The sequence below is a fragment of the Plecotus auritus genome (assembly GCF_963455305.1).
Source record: "Plecotus auritus genome assembly, chromosome: 7".
NCBI lineage: Eukaryota > Metazoa > Chordata > Mammalia > Chiroptera > Vespertilionidae > Plecotus > Plecotus auritus.
The window spans coordinates 67,028,293-67,045,624 of NC_137774.1; the positions used below are offsets into that span (position 1 = coordinate 67,028,293).

General features: G+C 47.1%; 1 protein-coding gene across 1 annotated transcript; it reads left to right on the forward strand.

Moving 5' to 3' along the window:
• Positions 1-89: 89 nt before the first annotated feature.
• Positions 90-17,255, forward strand: KIF22 (kinesin family member 22; the record flags this gene model as incomplete). Its single annotated transcript, XM_080679657.1, is given in 15 exon segments — positions 90-111; positions 114-194; positions 7,517-7,712; positions 10,067-10,194; positions 10,283-10,437; positions 11,137-11,346; positions 11,426-11,656; positions 11,782-11,935; positions 12,048-12,183; positions 14,313-14,481; positions 15,316-15,484; positions 15,825-15,892; positions 16,657-16,869; positions 16,972-17,031; positions 17,119-17,255. Coding segments are annotated over 15 exon segments (2,040 nt in total). The 3' UTR covers positions 17,167-17,255.
• Between the last annotated feature and the right edge of the window lie 77 nt (positions 17,256-17,332).

Sequence of the window (17,332 nt, forward strand, 5' to 3'; positions counted from 1 at the left end):
TTCTCCGGCAGGGGAACCTTTTTCGTGCTGGACTTCCGGGCGAGCCCTAGAGGGCAGGATAATTGCAAGGCTTCCGGCGGCGAATAGCCATGATTGGTGGAGCCAAGAGAGGGTGGAGCACCGGGAAATTCGAATAGGTGAGGCGGGTCTAAGGAGGCAGCTGAGGCGACGCGAGATGGCGGCGGCGACGTTAGGTACGTGAGCCCGGCCTGGGCTGGGCGCCGAGGTCTGGAGCCTGGCGGGGTAATGTGTCAGTATCTGATCCGGGCTCCGGGGATTGTCCCGGAGGGGTGTGGGGATACGGCGAAAGGTGGGAGTCGCAGGTCAGCCCACCTCGCTCTTTCCTTCTCACTGTTTCCTACTCTGCGCGGATCAGTACACTCGGGTTGAGACCTGACTTTGGCACTTAAAGCCTCTTTTGAGCCCACTGCACTTTTCCTCTGTGAGCTTCAGTTTCTTTGTAAAATGAAGACGATGATCCCATCTCAGGAAATTACGTGAGTAAGCGAGCGAAAAGTGGCAAACACTCCAACCGTGAGGACAAAAACAAGTGAGCTGGATGCCGGTTAAGGGCCAAGGGTTCTGTGTAGGATGAGTTGTTTGGGTGCGGAGAGATCCCTGGGAGAGATAGGAGGGCCGGGCCGAGGGTTAGACGGACTGCAGCTGTGAGTTGACAGCATAAGATGTGCTGAAACCACAGAAAAGGGAAATAAGGGACTGTTTTGTTTTTTTCACTCTAGCTGTGGAGGTCAATGCTACTTTAGAGTTGGAGAGACTGTTAGGATAGTCAGAATCTTGTATGTATTTATGTTTCTGCTGTCTTCCTGTGGACTGAATTCTGGTCTGTGGTTATGGTGGGCACCATAGTAACTTCTTCGAGTCCCCTTACCGTTTGTCAGGCCCTGTGGAGAAGCAACGCTATTTAGTAGAATGTCAAACACATGTTGAACCCTTGCTAAGTACCAGGCACAGTTGTTAGCATTTTATGGTGATGGGTCATTTAATCTCCACATAGTGCTATTACTGTCTCTGTTTTACAGATGAGGAAACTGAGGCATAGATGGGTTAAATAGGTTAACACAACTGGTAAATATTGGGGTCTGAATTCATACTCAGGCAGTCTACTCTAGAGCCTCTGCTCTTAACCATTATGTCCAAGCACATAAAATTCCTGCTGTCTGAGCACAACCCGCTCTTACCCTTCCAAGACCCACTGTGTCTGGTACATAGTAGGTATCATAAAAACACTTGAATGAATATGGTTGCTTCTCTAGAGGAGCACATAGTCTGTTTTAGTAGATAGTCATTTAAACATATAATAACATGAAAAGCAATGAGAGATATGTATATCTAAACTGCTATAGGGAGTACAGAATCTGAAGTAAACCCTTAGGTATTCTGGAAGGACTTTATTAAGGAAGCAATATTTGAGGTGTGCTTCAAAGGTTGGATAGGAGTTTGCCAGACCTTGGTGAAGCAAAAAGACTACCAAGTGATTTCTTAAAAAAGAGAGGCCAAAGATGCTCAGCGTAAAAGAGGAAAGAGTTAAGTTACATGAAGCTTGGGAATTGTAGGAGAGGGGGAAATTAGAAGAAATAGTGTCGCCCAACCTCAAAGTTGCTTTTATGAATGGGAGAGACTCTTGTCCTGTAAGCAGTTGTTTACATGTGCCTCTTCCCTCCTCTCCTGGACCGTGAGCTTTGGGGCAAGAATGGCGGTGAGCCATTTTTATGATGAAAACAGGAAATGAACAAGTTAATACTTTATGTTAGCATATTCATCACATCTTAATTTGTTCAGCAAATACTCTCTGAGAGCCTACTCTGTGCTAGGCATTGGGGATATAAAGGTGAGCAGAGTAAGATTTATTTTCACTGAGTTTACAGTTAGATGAAGAAAACAGACAAATACTCAGGTACAGTGGCGTGTGATTAGTGCCTGGATGGAGGAGTTAAAGTGAGCCATGGAAGCACCTAATTGAACCTTAATGGGTCCGTCATTTTAGAAGGGAAGGCTTTTTAGAGGAAGTAAGGTGTACGTATTTACATCAATCACTTGGTGGGGGTGGGTGGGGTACAGAAGATATTCCAGGGAGCTAGAATAGCACATGCAAAGGCCCAAAGGTGTGAACCAACTTAGTGTGTGTGGGAACTGAAGGAAATTCATTGTGGCTGAGCGCTTACAGCAAGCATGTCAAACTCAAAGGCTAACATGGGCCAAATAAACAAGGTTTAAGTTTATGTGGGCCCCCCCCCAAAAAAAAACAAAAGCTTCAATTTTCATAGAAACGCAGGTTTATTTTGATAGAGAAATGCTGAATACAAAGGGCTGAAATAAATGAGTAATTGTTAACATAAAATAATAGAACATTTAAATAAAAATTAATATTTTTTTCGTGAACATTAACTTCCCAGACACTGAATACCTGCACAAATTAATAAGTGTAACACAAATAAACCTATTTTTCTTGTTCTCCGAAAGTGAAATATTTCCTGTTGCGCACACCAAACAAGTCAGTCCAAGACTAATGTGGCAATCCGCTGCTAAAATATCCGCTGCTAGTATTAGTGGAGAGAAATGGTGCGCCTGCGCGTAAGGTGTGTAATGGAAATGAATGCGACACGATTATAGTAATCAGCCATTAGTGAACATTGTAGTTCATTATTGATAATTATGTATAACAGTCAGTATATTGTAAAAATTAAGTTTTACAAAATTCTTATTAAAACGTTTCTTACATACCATTATATTGGCTGGGCAGCAAAAATATTCATTGTGGGCTGCATGCGGCCCGTGGGCCGTGAGTTTGACATGCTTGGCTTACAGTGTAAGGAAGGAAATGGAGAGAGAATGATTGGAGGTGAATGAGACTAGAGACAGAGAGACCAGTTGGGAAACTGTTGAGATGATGATCACCTTGGCAAAACTTGTGCAGTGGGAATAGAAGTGGACTCATCTAAAAAGGTAGAATTGACTTATGTAATGAATAACTGATGTGGGAAATGAGAAGGTAGAGTTAAGAAAGTTTCCCTTCTTTGGGTTGGTGCCTGTCATTTCCGTTAGAGAGCATAGAAGGAGGATGACGTTGCAGAGAGATGGGGAAGAGTTCAGTTTAGGACAGGGGGAGTTCCAAGTACCTTCAAACCATGTAAGATGTCAGGGCAGCAGCCTGGAATGTAGATCTAAAGTTCAGGAGAGAGCTCTGGTGTGGAGGTGTCAATTAGGATTCATCAGCTTTAAGATGGTAATTAAAGCCAAGAGAGCAGGTGGCCATGCTCGTGAAATGAATCCAAGTAGTGGTTCTCAACTAGAGGCAATTTTGTTTTCCATGGGGAAATTTGTGTGGAGTCATTTTTGGTTGTTGAAATTGGGGAGAGGTGACACAAAATGCTACTGGCATATGTGTTTAGTATGTGTGCTACATATCCTACAATGCATGGGACAGCCCCACCACAAGAATTATCCAAATTGAGCAGCCCTGGTCTAGAAAGAGGCTAGATTAGAATGAGCCTAGGAAAAACATTTAATAATGGCAGAAACTGAGAAGGGGTGAAGTGGCATGGAAACTAAGAGAAAAGTATATTTCCCAAAGGAAAGCAGATCAGGGTATTGAATACTGCTGGGAAGTCAGATATGAAGGGGACTGAGCATGTCTACTGGATTCAGCAGTGAGGAGGTCATTGGGAACCCTGATGAATCGTGAAGACAGAAGCTAGTTGCTGCCTTGAGAAGTGAGTAGCAAGAGAAAGAGTATAACAATAACAATAGCTAACATATACTGAGAACACTTGCTGCCAGCACTGTATTAAACATTGTATGTATATTTTTTCTTTGACTCCTCACAATCTTACGAGGATACTGTTATTTTTATATGTATATTGAGATACTGTTATTTTTATAAAGAGAAACTGAGTCTTCAATACATTAAGCCTTCCTAAGGTCACACAGCTGGTAGGTGGAACTTGTTGCAGACTCCAAGGCCCATAGAGATACAAAGAGGAAGGGGCTGAGATGGCCAAGGGAATCATATAATGAACTTTGGCATTTAACCTTTCTTTGAAGTTTTCTCTGTCACTAACTAGCTGTTGACACGGGCAAGTTAGCTAACCTCTCTTTATTGATGTTTCCTCAATTGAAAAATGGGGATAAATATAAAACACTCACTGAGCTTTTACCAAGAACCAAGTACTTTTACATGAATTGCCTTGATAACCCAAAGAGTAGGTATTTTTACCTACTGAGAGACTTACAGTAGGTATTTTTATTTATTCCCATTTTACAGGTGTGGAAATTAAGGCACAGGAATAGATAATTATTTATTTAGGTTAGTTAGTTGTAAGTGGTAGAGTTGGGATTTGAACACAGGCTGCCTTACCTTGAATAATGAATCTACCTACTGTATGCTAGTTATTGCATTGGAATTTATATGTTACTTCATTTAATTCTCATTAAGCCCTTCCAAGGCCCACCCCACCCCATTTTATAGACAAGGAAACTGGGGCAAATGGATGTTAAGTCATTTAATCAGGTTCACAAGCTAATAACTGAAAATTTAATTTCTACTTACTTGTTGCTGACTTTCAGGATTGCCATGAGGATCAAATTAAAACTACATGTGCTTAGCTATAAGACGTCAATGGAGGAAAAGGGGGACCATATGTAATACTTTCAACAATAAAGATTTAAAAAATAAAACTACATGTGCTTGGTAAACCATAAATTGAGAAATGTTGCAATTAGCTTCCTTTGTCAGGTGAAGGGACAGAGGCCTAGTTTTTGAAATGAAATAGGCTATCTGCTTATGGGTAAGTCTTGCTTATGCATAAGATTCTTTCTAGCCTGGCCAATGTGGCTCAATGGTTGAGTGTCGACATCTATGAACCAGGAGGTCATGGTTCACTTCCTGGTCAGGGCACATGCCCAGGTTGCAGGCTCAATCCCCAGTAGGGGTATGTAGGAGGCAGCCAATCAATGATTCTCTTTCATCATTGATGTTTCTCTCTCCCTCTCCTTTCCTCTCTGAAATCAATTAAAAAAAAAAAGATTTTTTTCTAGGGGTAGTGTGTCCACCTTTTTGTCTTGCTGTTTCTGTTCTGGCCAACACATGCCAGCCTCTTGCCTTATATGAGGCCTATGGCTCTCTACTACCAGCAAAAAGGATTCAGAGCTGCCAAGAACTTTCCTAGTTGGTAGACAATAGAGAGGCAATATCACATCCTCATTAAAAGCAGGTTTTTGGAGGTGAAGATATCCAGGTTTAAATTTTGCTGTTACTGTTAACTACAGTATGGTATCCTCCAACATAAATTAGAGCAATACCCTCCTCATAAGATTTTTTTCTTCAGCTTATTCAATCCTCACAAAAAAGGGGTGTTTTTTAGTTTTATATTTACGTGTTTTCTAATGATACTCAATGTTTTTTTTTAATGACTTAGATTGAATTACCGAAAGCATACTAAACAGAGTGCTTACAGTAGAGATGGATTGCATGTCAGTGCCTTTTGTAATCTGAACTCTGACAAAAAGAGACTAGGGGCTGCCTCTCAACCACATCCCTTCCAAACAAAGATGTCCACAGTGCCATTCTTAAAAAAAAAACAAAAACAAAAACACACTACAGCATTACAGGACTGGGTACATAGAAGATAAACCTGCATAACATCCCATCAAGAGAAGGCAATCATTAAGTTTGGCGTGTTTATGTATGTATGTATGTATGTATGTATGTATTGTAAATGTCAGGTAAGAGTGGTTTTAGGTGTGGGGGGGGCAAATGTTCTCTTAATCCTTAGAACAACCCTGTCAGGTGTTGATCTATAACTTGGCAATTCAAAGTGTGCTGCAGTAGTAGCAGCATCTGGAAGTTTGCTAAAAATGCAGAATCTCAGGCATCGCCCCAGGTATTGGAGCTAAATTTGTATTTTTCCCCCTTGATATTTTATTCATTGCTTTTTTTTTTGAGAGAGTGGAAGAAAGGGAGAGAAGGAGGGAGGGGAGGGGAGGGAGGGAGAGAGAGAGAGAGAAAGAAATAGAGAAACATTGATTGGTTGCCTCCAGAATGTACCCCAACTGGGCCCAGGGATTGAATCTGCAACCCACATATGTACCCTTGACCGGGAATTGAACCCGAGGCCCTTTGGTGTGCAGACTGACCAGTAACCACTAAGCAACACCAGCCAGGGCACTAAATTTGTATTTAAACTAGATCTTTCAAGTTATTTGTGTTAGAGTCTACACCCACTGGACCTACTTGAAGAGGATGGAAGGAACTGAGGCCAAGCTTGGAGCCATCCACAGCATGGCCAGGGTAGAAAAGAACTTCTCCCAAATGAGCTGTGGCCACTGGCCCTTCCAATAGTAACCCCAAGGCTCAGCCTTCAGGCCTTCTTCCCTGCCCTTGGTTATGGAGGTCTCTAGTTTTCTAAGATACTGGGATTTGTTTTGCTTTTAGGCTCTGCTTCTTCCTCTGTTGAAGAGCAAAAAAGGGCAGTACTACCAGTGGTCAGCAAACTCATTAGTCAACAGAGCCAAATATCAACAGTACAACGATTGAAATTTCTTTTGAGACCCCAATTTTTTAAACTTAAACTTCTTCTAACGCCACTTCTTCAAAATAGACTCGCCCAGGCCATAGTATTTTGTGGAAGAGCCACACTCAAGGGGCCAAAGAGCCGCATGTGGCTCGCGAGCCGCGGTTTGCCAACCACTGGTATAGGCTGTGATATAAAGTTATTGTCACATGGCCCCAGGTATAAAATACCAAGGTGCTCACAAGAGCTGCTACACCGCCGAAACTGGTTTGGCTCAGTGGATAGAGCGTCGGCCTGTGGACTGAAAGGTCCCGGGTTCGATTCCGGTCTAGGGCATGTACCTTGGTTGCGGGCACATCCTCGGTGGGAGGTGTGCAGGAGACAGCTGATGGATGTTTCACTCTCATCGATGTTTCTAGCTCTCTATCCCTCTCCCTTCCTCTCTGTGAAATATCAATAAAATATATTTTTAAAAAAAAAAGAGAGAGCTGCTACACCTCTACGAGTTCATTGATAAAATGGGACTAATAGGGGATAAATGGGACTATCTTTCAGGAACACCATATGTGCCTGGCATATAGTCAGTGCTTAATAAATGTTAATGTTGGCTAAGTACATGATAGTCCCTGACCTATATATAATTTCTCACCTCCAATCTCCCCACCATACTCTGCCTGAAACTATGTATTTGATTCTTCTTTTTTTCTTCCATCCTGCCCTTCGCTGCTCGCCCTCACTAACAGAACACACAGAGTCCTGCTTCACCAGTTCTCCAAGAGGTCTCAAGCTTTCAAACCTCTATGCTTTTTGCACATGCCATTTCTTCTACCTGGAATGCTTGGCAAGCTCCTATTCATCCTTCAGAGCTCAACTGTACCAGATACCTCCTCCTCTAACACTCCTACCCTTACCTCTCAGCAAACCTGGTCCCTACTTCCTCTGTGTAACACCATACTTCATGCTGAAACGTATCTTCTCTCCTCCAGGAGCTGGTCGCTGTCGGCTAAGCAAGGTGGGAGCTGTCCGGCGCCCGCCTCCAGCTCGAGTAAGGGTGGCTGTGCGACTGAGGCCATTTGTAGATGGAACATCTGGAGCAAATGATACCCCCTGCGTACGGGGCCTGGACAGCTATTCTCTAGAAATTGCCAACTGGAGGAACCACCAGGAGACTCTCAAATACCAGTAAGGTTCAAATACCAGTAAGGTTCAGGCATTCTTCTTTTCATCCCTCTCCTAGGCCTGCTCACATTATCACTTACCCACATAGTTTCTCAGAGCTGCTTCTTCAGGATTCTTGTTCCTTCCTTAGCACTGCTTTGTTCCCCACATCTTCATTTGTTCATTCCGAAAATGTTCACAGGTGCCCATTGTGATGGGTGCTCTGTAGGATACTCTACTGTGGGGAAAGACGGGGCTGAATCAGACATACATTACTGTTCAGAGTTTTGTGGGGGAAATAGACACAAAGTAGGGAAGGAGCAACCAAGGTAAGCAGGAGACCCCTAACTAGGATCTGGGGGAGGTGTGGTAACGGTTGGGGGAACATAAACCAGCCAACCAACCCAGGCTTTAGCTGGGTGGTGTCAGAGATTTAGAAGTTCAGACTCCTTGCCCTGTCATCCTAGGCCAGAAGGTGACAAACTACAGCCTGCAGGAGTTTGACCACAAGTTTTTATAATAAAACTTAATCGGGACATAGCCATGCTCATTTATTTACATACTAGAGGCCCAGTGCATTGATTCGTGCACCAGTGAGGTCCCTCAGCCTGGCCTGTGGGGATCGGGTCGAAACTAGCAGTCTGATATCCCCCGAGAAGTCCTGGATTGCAAGAGGGCACAGGCCAGGCCGAGGGACCCTAGTATGGATATAAGATCTAGTATGCGTATAAGATCTTTGGTTAATCTCTTCCCTCCCTTCCCCCTCCCCCCTTCCCTCTGAGATTCATCAGTCTGTACCATGTTTCCATGCCCGTGTGTTGAGCGTCTGCCTCCTGGTGGTCAGTGTGCATCAGAGCTACCGGTCGAACAGTTGGATACTTAGCATATTAGCTTTTTATATATACACTAGAGGCCCAGTGCACGAAATTCATGCACGGGTAAAGTCCCTAGGCTTGGCCTGCGATCAGGGTCGATCTGTGGGGCAACCGGTGGGACGATTGGGGGGCCCCCACTGGCACCAGCCTTGGCCAGCCTGGCACTGCCCACTTGCTGGCCCTGCCCCCCACTGCCACCACCGCCAGTCGCCTCCCTCTGCGGAGCAACAGATGGGGCATTCGGAGGGGACCCTGCTCATACCCGCCTTGGCTGGTCTGGGGCCTGCGGGCTGGGGGAAGCTCCTGCATTGAGCATCTACCCCCTGAGGGTCAGTGCGCATCATAGCGATCAATTGTTCCGCTGGTCTTCCCCTGTTTGGTCGATTTGCATATCAGGTTTTTATTATATAGGATAGACTAGAGGCCTGATGCACAAAACTCGTGCACGGGCACGGGGTGTGTGAGGGGGCTGGGGAGGAGATTGGTACTCAAGGTGGGGAACTCGAGGAAGGTGCAGAGGTGCGCTGCATGGAGGGGGCAGTCTGAGGACCCGGGTTCCCAACACCATTTGCAGGGCTGCAGCGCCCGGCCATCTTACCTGTGGATGCAGTTTCCATGGCAACAGGCAGCGGTGGGTGGGGTTCCAGCCCAGTTCCCAGGGCGCTGCTTCCCCAGCCCCACACCCAGCCCCTGGCTGGACTCCCCTGCCTGTGGTGCCGGCCTTGGGCGTCACTGCTTCGTCCTCCCCTTCCTCATGGTCCCCAAACCACTGGGTCCTGGGGCCAGCCAGCGGCAGCAGCTCTTCTTGGGGATCAGGCGACACAGCCATGGCTGGCAGTCCCCGGGCACGGCCATAGCAGTTGGGGGGATGGAGGTGCGGTGGCTGGACCTGCCAGGGCTCCCTGCTGCTGCCCTCTGCCAGGACTCGGGGCTTGGGAGGCTGCAGTGTATGCACTGCTGCTGTTGTCACCGCTGCAACTCCAGCTGAGCTGCTTCCCGCCATGCTCCCCACTTCAGCTCCTCCTCCTGTTGGGGGCCATTTGGGGGGTCGGGCCGTCCCCACCCCCCAATCGACCCGCCGGTCGCCTCTCTCTGCCCTCTGGTACCTGCCTTGGCTGGCCTGGCATTCAGTCGATTTGCATATTAGGCTTTTATTATATAGGATTGTCTAAAGCTGTTTTCCAGTGAAAGGATAGAGTACTTGTGAAAGGAACCATATGGCCCACAAAGCCTATATTTACTATCTGGGCTATTTTTCTGTGTGTGTGTGTGTGTATCCATCTCACCAGACTGCAGAACTCCCAAGAACAGAGGCATCAGATTCATCTCTATATTCCTAACATCAATATAAGGACTGGGATGAAACAGGTGTTCAGTTGGTGCTTTCAAGGGTCTTTGTGTAAGAAAGGGATAGACTGTTTTAAATCTGAAGCCAGTATTATCCTCTAGGTCTGGGTGAAATTGGAACTGTCCATTAATTCCCTCCTTTCTTCCTGCCTTCAGGTTTGATGCCTTCTATGGAGAGAGGAGTTCTCAGCAGGACATCTATGCAGGATCAGTGCAGCCCATCCTAAGGCATTTGTTGGAAGGGCAGAATGCCAGTGTGCTTGCCTATGGACCCACAGGGGCAGGTGAGAGAGTCAGATAAGGAATAGCTATGGGTTAGAAAGGGCTTAGGAGTGGGGAAGAAAATCTCATCTCTCTCCATTCTTTTCCCAGGGAAGACGCATACAATGCTGGGCAGCCCAGAGCAACCTGGAGTGATTCCCCGGGCTCTCATGGACCTCCTACAGCTCACAAGGGAGGAGGGTGCTGAGGGCCGGCCATGGGCCCTCTCTGTCACTATGTCCTACTTAGAGATCTACCAGGAAAAGGTGAGGCCCTGCTCTGGTTGGAGAGGAGACAAAGGGTCAAAGTAAAACTTAGTTCTAGAATGTAAGTTCTGCTATATCAAGGACTTAAAATCTGGAAAGAGCCCTAAGCGGTTTGGCTCGGTGGATAGAGTGTCCATCTGCGGACTGAGGGGTCCCAGGTTTGATTCTGGTCAAGGGCATGTACCTTGGTTGTGGGCACATCTCCAGGGAGGGTGGGGGGGGAGGGGGCGTGTGCAGGAGGCAGCTGATGGATGTTTCTCTCTCATTGATGTTTCTAACTCTATCCCTCTCCCTTCCTCTCTGTAAAAAATCAACAAAATATATTTTTTAAAAAAACACCTGGAAAGAGCCCGGCCAGCGTGGCTCAGTGGTTGAGTGTCAACCTGTGAACCAGGAGTTCACAGTTCGATTCTCAGTCAGGGCACATGCCTGGGCTGCAGGCTCAATCCCCAGTGTGGGGTATGCAGGAGGCAGCCGATCAATGATTCTCTCTCATCATTGATGTTTCTATCTCTCCCTCTCCCTTCCTCTCTCTAAAATCAATAAAAATATATTTTAAAAATAAAACACCTAGAAAGAGTGAGGTTGGGGTAGCAGATGGTACAACTTTGAGAATCCTGCAGAGAAAAGGAGACTGATCCCCAGAAAGTAAGCAGTGTGTGTCTAGAAAATTGGCCCCATCTCTCACTGCTCCAATAGGTATTAGACCTCCTGAACCCTGCATCTGGAGACCTGGTGATCCGAGAAGACTGTCGAGGAAACATACTGATTCCGGGCCTCACGCAGAAGCCCATCACTAGCTTTGCCGATTTTGAGCAGCACTTCCTGCCAGCCAGTCGAAATCGGACGGTTGGACCCACTCGGCTCAACCAGCGCTCCTCCCGCAGTCATGCTGTGCTCCTGGTTAAGGTGAGGCCCACTGATGGGTGAGGACTTGGGAAGCCCCTTTGGCTTGAGCTAAGCCTGGGTCCCTTGTTCTTACCCCCAGGTGGATCAGCGGGAACGCTTGGCCCCATTTCGTCAGCGGGAGGGGAAACTCTATCTGATTGATTTGGCTGGCTCAGAGGACAACCGGCGTACAGGCAACAAAGGCCTGAGGCTGAAGGAGAGTGGAGCCATCAACTCCTCGCTCTTTGTATTGGGCAAGGTGGTGGATGCGCTGAACCAGGGCCTCCCACGTGTGCCTTACCGGGACAGCAAACTCACCCGCCTCTTGCAGGTCAGGCCACCCATATCAGGGCAAAGGAGGGTCTTGGGCCTCCTGGGGGTTTGGGAAATAGCAGTCAAGGAATGGAAACATGGGGCCTTCTGATCAGTCCATCCTGCCCAATCCCCATCCCTCAGGACTCTCTGGGTGGCTCAGCCCACAGCATCCTCATTGCCAACATTGCCCCCGAGAGATGCTTCTACCTAGACACAGTCTCTGCACTCAATTTTGCTGCCAGGTCCAAGGAGGTGATCAACCGACCTTTTACCAATGAGAGCTTACAGCTTAATGGTGAGGACAGGGGTTGGCAGGAGTGGAAGGCCGGTCTGAACAATTGGGGGTTTGCTAAATCCACCAAGCAGTAGCACAGAGGCTGACATACCCCCCACCCCATTTTCCCTAGTCTTGGCACCTGTGAAACTGTCTCAGAAAGAACTGGTAGGCCCTTCAGAGGCAAAGAGAGCCCGAGGCCCTGAGGAAGAGGAGATTGGGAATCCTGAGCCCCTGGCACCTCCAGCCTCTGCTTCTCAGAAATTCAGGTGAGCAGATGGGGAGAGACTTTGGGCATATTCCCTTTCCTGTTGTGTCTGGGTTGAGTGCAGAGCAGCATTGAGTTGAGCCCATCAGATACTTGATCTGTGAACCTGTTCTTTTGGTGCTGCTGCCTGGGGTCCTCCAGAGGCTTCCTACTTGAGCACCTAGCCCCCTCCCTTTCCGCAAAAACATCACATTTTGGGGGAGCTGTTTCAAGGACAGGTAATTTTGCTTCTGGCTCAAGGAGTAATCTGGATCAGGTCTTTCAGGCCCAGAGGATTAGAGCAAAGCAAAGGAGACAGAGATGAAGAGCTATGTCTCACTGAGACCTCTCAGTCTGTGTTAGCGTCCAGTCTCTTCATGACTCTCCAAGGAGCCGGTTGTTGTCATAGCATTCCCCTGCTTCTACCCTCAATCCAAACAAAGCTCTCTAAACTGAGTCTCTTCTGTGGGTGTTCCCCGCCCCCCCCCCCCCCCCCACCTCTCAGTTCTGATACCCTTGTGGGCCAGTATGCACTACCCTCAGGTCACCTCTGTTTCGTGGGCCTTTCTTTCTATGTCTTGCCACCTGCCCTCCTAACTCCAAGGACCCAGTTGCAGTTTTAATATTGTTGTTTCTACTGAGCCCCCTCTAAACTGTGTACTGAACAGAAGTGAAGTAAGGAGGCCAAGGATTAGTGCCCCAGGGGGCTATTGTAGCCGAGGAAGGATGACATACATAAAAATGTGCTTGCCCTAGCCAGTTTGGCTCAGTGCATAGAGCGTTGGCCCATGGACAGAAGAGTCCTGGGTTCAATTCTGGTCAAAGGCATGTACCTCGGTTGCAGGCGCAATCCCCTGGCGTTGGTCAGGGCCCATGCAGGAGGCAATCAATTGATGTGTCTCTCTCACATTGATGTTTCTCTCCCCCTCCCTTCCACTCTCTCTAAAAAAAAAAAAAAGGAAAAAATGTGCTTGTTCACTCAGAAACACATCTCTCAATCTTGTCTTCTCAAGGCATTTGTCAGCAGTCCCCTCTTCTATGTGCACAAACTCAGAAACGTATATACTTGCACATCTGTATCACATGTGAACAGGCAAGGTCTCTGCCAAGTAAGCATTCTGAGGGTGAGCTCAGAGATGGGACACATCAGACCTAGTCAGACCCTGACCTCAGAGGGCTCAGTTTAGTAGGGGAAATAAGACGGGAATATCAGTACATGATGCAAGATAGGTAGTACAGAGTATAATAAGCATGGAGAAGTTGCTTGTTCTGTAAGAGCTAGGAAGGAAGGAATGACTTCTAACGTTCATCCATATCTTCTGATCCTGTTCTTCCTAGGTAATTGTACACACAGAACAGGGCAATTCCTGTCATTGAGGAGCTAGTTCATTGTAGGAAAGAAGATGCACAATCAAGTTGGGCATCATGAGAGAGGTGGCATCAAATTCACTTTGAATGATAATTGAGATCAGATGTGAGGGGGAAAATTCAGACAGAAGGGACAGATGTTAGGCATTATAATGCTCAGGACTGTACTTGAGTAGGCCTTTCCTACTGCCCTCAGGAGTAAGCCTTGAGATTTGAGGTCTTCAGTGGCTTTCAAAGCCCTGTTGGAGATGACTTCCTCTGAAGCTTCCCTGACTGCTCCTCCAAATGGATAGGCACATAGGCTCCGAATTCCTGTGTTCATTAAAAGCTTGTTCTCGCCCAGCTGGTGTGGTTCAGTGGTTGATCAGTGACCCATGAGCCAGGAGGTCATAGTTCACTTCCTGGTCACATACCCAAGTTGTGGACTTGGTTCCCCAGGATGGGGTGTGCAGGAGGCAGCTGATCAATGAATCTTTCTCATCACTGATTTTTTTTTTCATCATTGATGTTTCTATCTCTCCCTCTCCCTTCCTCTCTCTGAAATGAATAAAATATATATTTTTTAAAAAGCTTGTTCTCATCTGATCTGGTATTCCTGAGAGATAGTGATCAATCTCCATACTGCACCCAGAGAGTTTGGATGATTTGCTCAATTATCCAACAAGTTAACACCAGAGTTCGGGAACCACATAGAACACCAAGTTAAGGCACAATGAGGAGAAGCCTGCTGCTGGAGAGGGTGATGAGAGAAGTAGGCGGGGAGTAACCTCTTTGTCTGCTTAGCTCCCTACAGAAGCTAAGTAGCATGGACCCAGCCATGCTAGAGCGCCTCCTGAGCTTGGACCGTCTGCTGGGCTCCCGGGGGACCCAGGGAACTCCTCTGCTGAGCACCCCAAAGCGAGAGCGAATGGTGCTCATGAAGACAGTGGAGGAGAAGGATTTGGAGATTGAAGTAAGTGTTAGAAAGGTGGGGGCTGGGATCCCTGTTTCCCTTGAGAAGCAATCTGAGGATCTTCAGATAAGGAAGGACACTGAAAGGCTAGAACCAGCATCCAGTTTTCACCCACCACTGGAGTCCTTCAGTTTTTCAGCTTCTGTTTGGATGTCCTTAGCATGGCTTAAGTTTGAAAAATAATTGAGATCAGCTGTGTGTGGGAGGGGTGTGGGGGAGGGAATTACAGGGAAAAGGAACAAATGGTCCTAGCTGGTTTGGCTCAGTGAATAGAGCTTTGGCCTGCGGACTGAAGGGTCCCAGGTTCAAGTCTGGTCAAGGACACATGCCCGTGTTGCAGGTTCGATCCCCAGTAGGGGGGCATAGAGGAGGCAGCCAATCGGTGATTCTCTCTCCTCATTAATGTTTTTCTCCCTTTCCCTTCCTCTCTCAAATCAATCAAGATATTTTTTAAAAATAAAAGGAACAAATGTATGATGTTGCCATTTTGGAAAACCTAGTTATCAAGTTAGAACTCTGCTTGAATAGTCCCTCCTCTTAGTATTTCAAAAAGGCTTGCTCCATCTCTGGGCAGCCCTAATCATTAAAAAGCCCTTAATTATATTGGGCTCCAATTGTCTCCTGGTAGCTTCCATTGGCCCTCACCCTGCCCTCTAGGGCAGCAGTCGCCAACCTTTCAGACCTCATGGACCACCAGTGGTCCACGGACCACCGGTTGGCGACCACTGCTCTAGGGCCTTGGAGCCCTGAATACTCACTTTCCTAATCCACTCTCCTTCAAGTTGCCCTAAAGTTGGTTCGGGGTAACATCTCTCCCTTATCCTTTCCCAACAGAGGCTTAAGTTGAAGCAAAAAGAACTGGAAGCCAAGGTGCGGGCCCAGGAAACTATGGACCCAAAAGAGAAAGAGAATTGCTCTCCCACAATGCTCCGACCTCTTGCCCGCCGCACAGTCACAGTGGCTAAGCCCCTCAAAAAGGCTGTGGTGATTCCCCTACAATTGAGTAAGTTTGGCTCTGGGGGCCAGCCAGAAGGACACAGATAACAGATCTCAGGAGGGAGGAGGGTTAGGAGCAGTATGAGGAGGATCTGAAATAGATCTGATTCTCTGCTCTCAGGCATTTAGTACAATGGGGTAGACTGACAAATGCATGATGGATTATCATACAAGACCAACTGAGATTACTTTCAAATACTGGTATAAGAAAGGTCATGTGGAAACACAACAAAAGAAGAGGTTAACTTGGGGTGGAGGGGAACTGGGGAATCAGAAATGGGAGAACCAAGTGGCTATCAGGGAGGGTGAAAAGTGGCTTCTGTAATGACTCCAGTTCTTTCTTTCAGTTCAGGAGCAGGCAGCATCCCCAAATGCTAACATCCATATCCTGAAGAAGAAAAGCCGCAAGAGAAAGGTCAGAGTAGCTGGAGGCTTAGGCTATACTTAGAGCCTAGAAGTAAGGGTTAGTAACCTGTAGGGGGAGAGCAATGACCATGGAATCACATGACCTGTCAGAACATTTATCAGCTATTTACAACTCTTCCAAGTTGCTTATGGTCTAAATACAGAAGTAACTCACAGGGCATTTAGGATGAATTTTAGTGTTATACATGTACTTAGAGTGGTTTTCTATTATTTGTTACTTACCTTCCTTCCTGAAAGCTCTCACACTCAGTAACTACTTAACTAGTATGGTATGTATGTAGCCCTGGTCCTGCCCTCTATAAACTTATGAGCCCATGTAGGGAAACATGACCTAAACACTGGAGAAATGAAACAATAGTGAAAGAACTACCTATAAACGGAGTTGGTTGGGGGAGGTGCCACTTATTGAGTACCTTCTCCTATGTGCTTTCCTAGTGGTGAAAAAGAGCTGATTCTTTTTTAGAAATGAGGGGCCAGATTTAAGAGCTTACTATGTGCTTTATGTTCATTAACTCATTTGACCTTCACAGCAATTCTATTAACCATTCTTTCACAAGTTGAATAAAATGAGGATAAGATCAGTGACCAGAGGGAAAAGTTTTTGGTCAGACATTTGACAGGAGGGAAAGAGGCTGGAGAGGGCGGGGAAGGTAGTTGCTGTTAGGCTGCTATCCTTGCCAGAGGAGTCCAAAGCCTGCAGTGGGCTGAGCAGCAAACTGCTGTTTTTGTCATTCACCTTTTCCTACCTCACAGTTGGAGGGCCTGGATGCCACAGAGTCCAAGGAAAAGGCTGAGGACTGCTGGGAGCTACAGATCAGCCCAGAGTTACTGGCCCATGGGCGCCAAAAAATATTAGATATGCTGAATGAGGGCTCAGCCCGGGATCTGCGCAGCTTGCAGCGCATTGGCCAAAAGAAGGCCCAGCTCATCGTGGGCTGGAGGGAGCTCCATGGCCCCTTCAGCCAGGTAATGGCCCAGGGAGGGCAGCACTGGAATGGAGTTGGGTGATTTAGGGGGAAAGAACCTGGTACCCCCTAGACCACTTGCCCATCGCTGTTGTCCTGTCAGGTGGAGGACTTGGAACGTGTGAAGGTCATGTCAGGGAAACAGCTGGAGTCTTTCCTGAAGGTGAGCCCAAGGCTTGGCCCCGCGCCTCTCCCTGGCCTGTGCCCTGCCCCCAGCTCTGACGCTGTTTTCCCTTCTCTCCTGTTGCAGGCGAACATCTTGGGTCTCGCCGCGGGCCAGTACGGCAGCCCCTCCTGACTGCCAGCTCCTCTCGTCACTTTGCCTTTTTTTTTTCTTTCCAGTCGTTGTATAACCGCTTCTTGTATAAATACAATTTTAACTCCGTTGCTTCAGCCTGGTTCTTGAGGCTATGGGGGTGGGGCCGGGGTATAGTTGCCCTTGGGACGGCCACAAGCTCTGCTAT